The sequence below is a fragment of the Diceros bicornis genome, chromosome 4, assembly GCF_020826845.1.
Source record: "Diceros bicornis minor isolate mBicDic1 chromosome 4, mDicBic1.mat.cur, whole genome shotgun sequence".
Taxonomy (NCBI): domain Eukaryota; kingdom Metazoa; phylum Chordata; class Mammalia; order Perissodactyla; family Rhinocerotidae; genus Diceros; species Diceros bicornis.
Window position 1 is genome coordinate 102,840,587 of NC_080743.1, and position 9,697 is coordinate 102,850,283.

General features: G+C 48.8%; 1 protein-coding gene and 1 pseudogene across 5 annotated transcripts in view; one reads left to right on the top strand and one right to left on the bottom strand.

Annotated features, from left to right (window-relative positions):
- LOC131405007 (ral guanine nucleotide dissociation stimulator-like) overlaps positions 1-3,581 on the top strand; it is a 111,268-nt gene extending 107,687 nt beyond the window's left edge. For 4 of the 5 annotated variants that reach the window (XM_058540313.1, XM_058540309.1, XM_058540312.1 and 1 more), the window contains 3 exons: positions 2,701-2,882; positions 3,092-3,214; positions 3,424-3,581. In XM_058540313.1, coding sequence (XP_058396296.1) covers positions 2,701-2,720 — 20 coding nt within the window. In that variant the 3' untranslated portion in view covers positions 2,721-2,882; positions 3,092-3,214; positions 3,424-3,581. Of the gene's footprint in view, positions 1-1,506; positions 1,617-2,700; positions 2,883-3,091; positions 3,215-3,423 lie in introns of those variants that run through there. The other variant, XR_009219893.1, reaches the window with a different exon arrangement.
- A 2,833-nt stretch (positions 3,582-6,414) lies between these two features.
- Positions 6,415-9,004, bottom strand: LOC131402023 (methyl-CpG-binding domain protein 3-like 1; annotated as a pseudogene).
- Positions 9,005-9,697: the final 693 nt, after the last annotated feature.

Sequence of the window (9,697 nt, forward strand, 5' to 3'; positions counted from 1 at the left end):
GCCTGTTCCAGGAGGAGTTGCCGAGCTGGCGCCATCAACAGGTCTCTGGCTTCCATGTATGTCCATCCTGCTGGATGTAGCTTCTTCCAGGTGGTTGGGTGGTTGGGGTGGGTTTAGCCCTCAGCCTAAACCTATCCTCAGGAAGCCAGGCCCCTGCTGCTCCTTCTATCTTCACCACATCTCTAAGGGGCTGCACCCTGCCTGCCCCAGGGATGTGTGTGGCAGAGGATTCCCATGGCCCAGGTGGAAAAACAGGGTGCTCATCCTCAGGTGAGAGATGTGTGTGCATTCTGGGACTCCCCACTGGACCCCTAGAGCAGTCACTTCACTTGAGTCAACCACAGGAGTCTAACCTGAGTGCCTGGTTGGCAATGACATATGCCCCCGGTGGCTTATGAGAAGCGTCTAGGCAACTGATGGATTCTTAGTGGATCCTGCTGAAAGGACCTTAGGAGCTTCATGTAAACGGGGAATCAAAATGTCCTGTCATCCCCTTCTCTGTTGATCAGAGGTGGCACCTTGGGTGTCCAGTTCCTGAGTGGATAAAGAAAGAGTTCAGGGGCCATCCCTGTGGCGCAAGCGGTTAAGTGCGCGCACTCCGCTGCGGCAGCTCAGGGTTTCCCGGTTCGGATCCCGGGTGCGCACCGACGCACCGCTTGTCGACCTATGATGTGGCAACGTCCCATATAAAGTGGAGGAAGATGGGCATGGATGTTAGCCCAGGACCAGTCTTCCTCAGCAAAAAAAGAGGAGGATTGGCAGATGTTAGCACAAGGCTGATCTCCTCACAAAAAAAAAAAATTCAGTGCAGGGGAATGTCCTGAGGGGTTCCTTGGGGAGGAGAAGTCTTTGGCATGTTCTCTGGCCCAGCCTGGGGGCCAGACACTCCACATGACTGGGCCAGGCAGGAGGCACTCAACCAGACTCCCAAGACACCCCTTCCTCTCCATCCATGACTCAGCCCAGGACCAAGCTTTGAGAGCTCAGGGGACAGGACTCTTGTCAGTGGTGGGGCTGGGGGTTAGGCGAGGATGTTGGAACAGGGCCTCTGGCTGAGAAGGGCAAGCGGCCTCTCCTCTGTGGGCTCCTGAGCAACACACTGCCCGTGTTTGGGCCTCTGTCTCCTCATCAGGGAAATGGAGGGATGGTGATTGTGTGGAGCAGGCCTCACAGGGTGCTGTTGAGGTAAGAGGGAGGAAAGGAATGTGGGAGCTTTCTGCCTACTCCATCTGGAGGGGTGAGGGCCAGAACAATGATGACAGTCTTGTGACACTGAGTCCTCATGAGAACCTGTGTGGTAGCCGGAGTTCTCACACTTTCCAGATGAGGAAACAGGCTCAAGGAGGCCAGGCCACAAGCCCAAGCTCACACCCAGAGTGAGAGTTGGAGCTGGTCTTGTTCTGGAATCACAAGACCTTAGAGGATGAAATGGCATTGGTACCAGTTGACTCAAGTCAGATGTCCAATATCGGAGGCCAGTAGTGCTGGAGAGAAATGGGTTGAGGGGAGTATGGCCTCACTGACACTGTCCTCGACCCTGACAAGAGGGGCCCTCCACGTTTGCTCCCCCAGAGAGCAACCCCCAGAGAGTGCAGGAGAAACAGCAGCAGCAGCAGGTAAGTGTGCCTGTGGGGGAGGGTCTCTGTGCTCCCAGCTGGAGGCCTCAAATCAAGAGAGGAGGGCCCTTCCTCTTGGTGCCACAGTGTCTGAATCCCCCAGTAGAAGTGACCAAGAGGAGGGCCTGGAAGAGCTGGTGCAGGATGAGTTTGTTGTGGGGAGGGCAAGGGACTGCACACCCTGTGATTTGCCAGAAGCCGGCCCTGGGAGGTGAGGAGGAGGAGTGTGGTGTTCTTGGGGTGTGAAGGGAATAGGAATTGAGGGGAGGCTGCTGAGGGTCCTAGGCTGCTCCTCGTGGGAACCCTGGGGTGGGCCAGGGAGCTGAGGGTGGGGACTTTTCAGGAGAGGGTCTACATGGGGTTGACTTGAGAGCAAACGTTCATCCCACCCACACCCCGATGTCACAGGGTGTTGTCCCCTATCTTGGCACTCTGCTCAGTGACCTGCTGATGCTGCACCTGGTGATGGGTGACTATTTCGAGGTGGGTGCACCTGAGGACTAGGCAGGAAGGACCAGGATTCTGAGCTTTGGGATGCGGGATCCCCCGAACTGAGCTCTGAGTTCTCAGCACTTGTCACATCTCCTCTCATGAGAGCCTCGCAGCCACCCCTGGGAGCTGGGGCATCAGGCCTATCTTAGTGATGAGTGAACAGAGTTTCCGCCAGAGAAACCCATTCCGGTTCCTCAGGCTGGGGAAGCTCAGAGTTGCCTGATGGCAGAGCTGCGTGAGGTTTTATCTGAGCTGGACTCAGCCTGTAACTCCCATGTTGCCCATGAAGGGAGAAAGAAGTCGGGCCCCCCCAAGTCAGGCAGCACATAAGTGCCTGAGCAATCCCCTCTGCCTGAGGCCTCAGCCTCCAAGTCTGTCATCAGAGAGAGTTGTGCTGCCAGGTCCCTCAGTTACATCCCCATGTCCTCCTACTCTGGAGCCCAGAGCCAAGCCTAGGTCCAAGTCCTCTTTTCTCTGCATGCCCGGCCCCCTCTGGGGACCTGGCAGTAGTGCAACATGAGAAGGGGTGGGCATAGGGGGCTAGTCAGGCTAGGGGTCTTTGTCTGATGGACTCTGGCTGTCTACCTTCCAGGGGAATGGGATCAACCTTGAGAAGAGGACTGAGGAGCAGCAGTGGCACTCCCTGCAGGGGAGAAGAAAGAGGTGGAAATCAGAGACCTTCTGGGCAGAACAGTCCTTGGCTCCACCCGCTGTATCTTACATTGAATGGAAGAGTTTGATATCAGAGAAGTGGGAGACCCATCCAATTGGCGGGTGCGTTGAGGGGAGGATGGCATCAAGGAAATCTTCCTGGAGGAGGGGCTGATTATTCCCATTCTGAGAACTGGTAGATCCTGGATGGAACTGGAGGGAAGGAGGGTTTCCAGGACTGGTCCCCGGCCCCACTCCTCACCTCCAACAAGACCCCTGCAGCATCCCCCACCCAGGCCCTGTCTGCATCTTCTCCTTCCCTCTGGTCCCAGGAATACCGAGTCATGAGTAAGATCTTGCTGCTCCAGGAGGCTGCAAAGAATTACAACCTAGAACCCGAGGGAGTGATTTGGGGCCTCGCTCCAGGGCATGGAGTTGCTCAACGAGAATGAGAGGTGAGGCCGGGCAGGAGTTGGGTGAGGGCAGGGGTGGACTCTCCCTGTTGGCCAGTCCAGAGAGCCTGTCTCCATGGTCCCCCACTCATCCCCCGGCCTTATTACATGGCGACCTCTGGGACACCCAGACTCCAGCTGCTGGGCAGGCAGTGGGGGGACACCTGAGGTGTGGTTCCTGGTAGGCTCACAGGTGTATCTCTGTCCTGTAGCTACAACCTGTCCTGCCAGCCAGATCCCTAGACCTAGTTGGCCTGCAGAATATGCAAGGCCAAGAAGAACCGGCCATCATCAAGGTCAGGGGTGAGTGAGTATCTGGGCCGGGGTGACTGACTCCTGGGGGTTCAGTAAGGCTTCGGGCTAAGCGTGGCTTTGGCAAGTCGGTTAGCTGGCACTGGGATCCCAGCTCCACTATTGACCAGTCCTGCGACTGGGGTGACTCTCTTCAGCTTCCTGAGACTCCGTTTCCTGCTCTGTGAAATAGGTGATACTAAATGATCGCTCACGTGGCAGGGAAAAATGGGGGTACTGGTGACTGACAGCACTGAGCACAGGGTCTGAAGCACCCAGTGCAGTGGGGACAGGGTGGGGGGCCATGATTCTGAGGGAGGCCACGCAAGATAACCCGACTCTTCTACTCAGCCCCCAGGCCCCAACCCCAAACCCCATACCAGTGGCCGATCACAGCGCCATCCTCAGCAGCGGGGACACAACTGGGATGCTTGCGATGCACAGGGCCAGCTCCTCCCACTTGATGGGAAGGGGAGCATTGTAAGCTGATTCCTGGGGTCCCCTGAAGCCCAAGAGAGAAGGGACGACCCCATCCCAGCTCCCTGACATCTCTACCTCAGCACCTACTCACCCATTGGGGAGGGTCAGTGGTTATTTGTTGTAAATAATAAATGACATATTTGAATATTATATTAAAGTCCTGTTCCCTTTACAGCTTGGGAGTTGTGGTGTGGTTCTGTCGCTTTCTGTAGGCATGTGAGTGAGACACAGAATCTCACATTTCTCCTTGAATCAAGAACTCTTCTGAGTCATCAACTTATTGTATGTTGGAGAAGGGAGAAGGGCCAGCACCTTTTTTGGCTAGTGACGTCACTCCCAATTCCCCCTAACTCCGAGGACAAGTTCATTTCAGTATCATTCAGATGCTCCAGGGGCGGACAGGCTCCCTGGCCCGTTCTCTTGGGATTTAAAAGTTGATGGTGCTTTCACAGGCAAAGCAACAACCACTGAAATGTGGGTGTCTTTAAAACAGCACTACCCAGGACCAGGTCGTGCCATAGGCAGGGGCTGCCTTCCTAATTCTGGAGGAAGAGGGAATGTTTTCTGCTTCTCTTGTTGAGGTTTCTTTTGACCAAATTTTAGGAACTTGTAGTTTTCTAGTTCAATCTCTGGAATTGCATCAGCTTTAAGTGGGGAAAACAATGTAAAAAGATCAAAACATGCAAGTGGAGAGGACAAGGCCCGAAAAGGTGATTTGCAAATGGACTAAAGGCAGACAGGATTTTCCCTCCTGAGACCTCTCTAGTGCCTCCATGTTCACTACTGACCTAGAATTGAATCCTGCTGGGATCCTTTTCCAGGACTCTGAATTCTGTTACCTGCTGTTTTGTATCCAATGGGAAAGATTTGTGATGCAGCTTTAAGGCTACCACTGGGCCTCATTCCATAAACACGACCGCTCTCTGTGAACCAGGATTTTCAGCACCCCTGCCTTCCTTATGCAATTCCCTTTAGGGCAGAAATTCCCTAGAAGGCCCCCAGCCTCCTCCCTGGCTTGGCCTGATGGATCCCGGGTGAGCTCTGCTTTACAAGGATAAGGGACCATAATCCTGACCAGTGAGTGACCCCACACTGTCCCTTGCTGTCCAAGGTGACTTCTGAGGCGTGTCATTCTGAGGTCCATGGTCTTGGTCAGTCCTCCAGTTTACACACTCAGTGTTGATGTTGCCAACTTGTCCAAATGGGGAAATTGGGCCCAAGACATTAAAGTGTGTCACCCCTGGGTGGTTGTGTTTTTTTCCCCAGTCTTGTGCTGTGGTTACATTACAACCACCTGATGGGGTGTGAACCTTGTTTGGAGCTTTGAAAGATGAGGCATGACAGGGGTGTGGGGTCGTCCAGCAGGAAATGCCACGGAACTGATGATCCATGGTCGTGCATGAACACAGCCTTAGCAATTAAAATACTGAAATGCTTCCCATCTGGTGGTGAATAGACACTGCTCTGAGCTCACACCGAGAACCCACCCCACGACCAGGAGCTTTCAAAGCATTACCAAGTGGCGTTTTGAACCTCATCCCTTGGAAACACCCTGTAAGACAAGGGCCAGATAAATCACTTGGCACTTGTGAGTTATCGCCTTCTATCTGATGGCTGCAAGTGTCACCCAGACACACAGGCTGGACTCTGCCAGGGAAGCCTTCTCAGGACAGCTAGAAAGCTGAGGATGAATCCTGGTTCCCAGCATCCCAGGCCCTTCCTGACATGGCACAGCCACCCAGGAAACTGGTTTGGTAATGGAAAGACTGGGAAGGCGATACTTTGCCTCCAAAGAGAAAGAGAAGTGCCAATAGCGAAAGCTTGATCCTTCAAATAGTCAATTAAATCTCAACAAGCAGTGAGTTCTTGTCAGATTACTGATGCCGAAATGGTCTCTTTTGATAGTAGTATGATCCCCCAGCTGCCATGTCCATCTTCATGAATCAAATTTCCAACACATATGGATCTAAAAAACTGAGGGAAATCTGGTATTTCCTTAGATGCAACTCTGAAGTAGCATGCAAGAAGGAACACAAAAATGGAGACCAAAAGTAAATATCTAATTTGAGAACATAGACATCGAGGTGCTTTTGAAATAATACTTTGGAATCTATTGGAATATTATACAAAAAGAATAATCCACTTTAAGTAGGTTTTACTGTGACTGTGAGGGGAATAACTGAATCATCTCGTGACGTTGATAACTCGCTGCTGACTTGAAAGTACAAATAAATAACATACATAGTAAAGGAAAATGAGAGAACAGCATGAAAAAGGAAGATCTTTCACTCCTCACTTGAAACTCAACCTCTCACCTCAGAAAGAAACCACTGTCTATATTTTCTGTCATGCAGCAGAGTTTAATAAAAGAAACGTATTGTTATATTTCAAAGTTTCAAGAGCTCAAAGCACAAAAACATTAGAGACGCTGCCAAGAGACCTCACTGAGGTGCCTGCTCCATTTCATCTGCAGTCAAGACGGCCTTCTTGGCCCCTCACTTTCTCTGCCTCACTAGCAAGTCTGTCCACCATCAGTGCTATCACCAGTCTCTCTCCTGTGCTCTTCACTGCCCTTTCCTCCTTCCTGATACCTTCCTCAGTTGCCAGAAATTGTTGGCAGTGGAACTGTGGAATGCCCAGATCAGCTCCTGGAATCATCTCTGCCAAATCTGAAGACCGGCAGGAGTGGGCATGGAACCTGGAGTGCAGACCACCTGCCAGCACACCTGGCAGGGATTCACCTGTGTGACTAGGTGCAAGTTTTTCCAACGCTTTGGCAAGCTTGAAAGGATTTACTAGTTGTCCTGCACTTCTGCAGGCCTGGAGTCCTTGTGGTCTCTCGGGCCAGCATACCTGGTGGGGCTGGTCCAACGTGTCCTCCCAGAGACCCTTCATTGCCAGGATGGGATGGAATTCTAGTAACCGGCCTCTTGAATATGTCACTAGACATCCTCAAAGGGATGGAGATGTTTAAACCAGGCTTTGGTTTGGACTGGTTCCCCCAGTTATGCTGCTTCCTCTGTGAAGACGTGGCTATCATCCTTCTTTTCCTCTTACCCTACAAAAATAAATCATGAAATTGGGTCAAATGATAAAGGAAGCCTGCCTTTTTAGGACAATTATCCTGGCTGTTTTGTACTTCCACCCTCCCTCTATCCTCTGGGGATAGACCTGACCTGTGTCCTGGGATGTCATCAGGCAAATTTGCATCAAGAACAGAAAGCTCAAGGTCAAAACTCAAGGCTACTCCAGATCATTTCTCCCCCTCCATCCTATTAACACACCCTCCTTATTTAAGTGTGTTTCTATTCTTTTCTTGTCCTTGTCACTCTCAACCTCATAAGTCCTGGCATTCGCTCTCAGGACAGTCGGTCCCCAGTCCTTTACTAGTTCCCAAATCCTAACATTTCTGTGTTTTCTGACTACTCATTTGCTTAGTCCATTGACCACTTGGTGTTCATAGAAGTTAAATCAATAGTGACATTATCAACCACCCCTTTGTTAATGACTTACTTCCATATCCCAGATGTTCACATAATCCAAATGCTTATGTTCAAAAGTAAATAATTCAGAAAACATATTCACCCACGACAAATTCCTGATCTCTAATATATTTTTTTATTGATGTTTTAATGGTTTCTAACATTGTGAAATTTTGGGTTGTACATTTTTGTTTGTCCATCACCATATATATGACTCCCTTCACTCCTTGTGCCCACCCCCCACCCCCACTGCCCCTGATAACCACAGTCCAGTTTTCTCTGTCCATGTGTTGGTTTATATTCCACATATGAGTGAGATCATACAGTGTTTGTCTTTCTCTTTCTGGCTTATTTCACTTAACATAATGTGCACCAGGCCCATCCATGTTGTTGTAAATGGGACGATTTTCTCTTTTTTTATGGCTGAGTAGTATTCCATTGTATATATATACCACATTTTCCTAATCCATTCGTCAGTCGAGGGACACTTAGGTTGCTTCCACTTCTTGGCTATGGTGAATAATGCTGCAATGAACATAGGGGTGCATAAGCCTCTTTGGATTGTTGATTTCAGGTTCGTTGGATAGATTCCCAGTAGTGGGATGGCTGGATCATAGGGCATCTCTATTTTTAATTCTTTGAGGAATCTCCATACCGTGTTCCATAGAGGCTGCACCAATTTGCATTCCCACCAGCTGTGTGTGAGTGTTCTTGTTTCTCCACATCCTCTCCAACATTTGTTGTTTTTTGTCTTGGTGATTATAGCCATTCTAACAGGTGTGAGGTGGTATCTTAGTGTTGTTTTGATTTGCATTTCCCTGATGATTAGTGATGTTGAGCATCTTTTCATGTGCCTATTGGCCATCTGTATATCTTCCTTGGAGAATTGTCTCTTCATTTCCTCTGCCCATTTTTTGATCGGGTTGTTTGTTTTTTTGTTGTTCAGTTGTGTGAGTTCTTTATGTATTATGGAGATCAACCCCTTGTCAGATGTATGTTTTGCAAATATTCTCTCCCAGCTGGTTGGTTGTCTGTTCATCTTGATTCTGGTTTCATTAGTCTTATAAAAGCTCTTTAATCTGATAAAGTCCCACTTGTTTATTTTTTCTTTAGTTTCCCTAGTCTGGGTAGGCATGTCATCCGAAAAGATTCCTTTAAACCCAATGTCAAATAGTGTGTTGCCTATATTTTCTTCTATGAGTTTTATAGTTTCAGGTCTCACCTTCAGGTCTTTGATCCATTTTGAGTTAATTTTTGTGAATGGCGATAGCACATGGTCCACTTTCATTCTTTTGCATGTGGCTGTCCAGTTTTCCCAACACCATTTATTGAAGAGACTTTCCTTTCTCCATTGCATGTTCTTAGCACCTTTGTCGAAAATTAGCTGTCCGTATATGTGTGGTTTTATTTCTGGGCTTTCAATTCTGTTCCATTGCTGATCTCTAATATTTTTATTCAAACACTCATACAGTAGATACCTGTGGCTCATGATCAGAAGTAATGCTAGATCACCGATCCTCACCTTAATTTCCTCCTCCATCTATCAATCCTGAATTCCATGGACTATGATCTCAATAATTTCCTTGGAATAATAAAAAATTCATTACCACTCATTTATGTTGTAAACCTCCAAACCCAGACGATCCCGATTATCTGCCATGCCGCAGCTACTGCTGGTCTTATAACAAGCTGAAGAAAAAGCATGAAACATGATCTTTTGGTACCACTGTAAATACAAAACCATCTGCATCAACTGGGAAGCATCCATAATGCCTGGAAATTTTGTTCTCTTGTTTTGTGTTGGCTCAATAAAAAGAAGACAAATCAATTTGAAAAATGGGTAAGGGACCAGAGTAGACTTTTTCTAATGAAGACATACAAGTGGTCAACAGGTGTATGAAAAGGTGTTCAGCATCACTAATCATCAGGGAATGCAAATCAAAACCACAATGAGCTATCACTTCACACCTGTTAAGATGGCCATTATCAAAAAAACTAAAGATGGCAAATGTTGGTGAGGATGTGGAGAAAAGGAACCCTTGTGGGAATGTAAACTAGTACAACCATTATGGAAAACAGTATGGAGCTTACTCCAAAAATGAAAACTAGCATATGATCCAGCAATCCCACTTCTGGTATACGCCCACAGGATTGAACTCAGGGTCTCAAAGAAATACCTGCACTCTAATGTTCATTGTAGCTAATTCACGATAGCCAAGATATGGAAGTAACC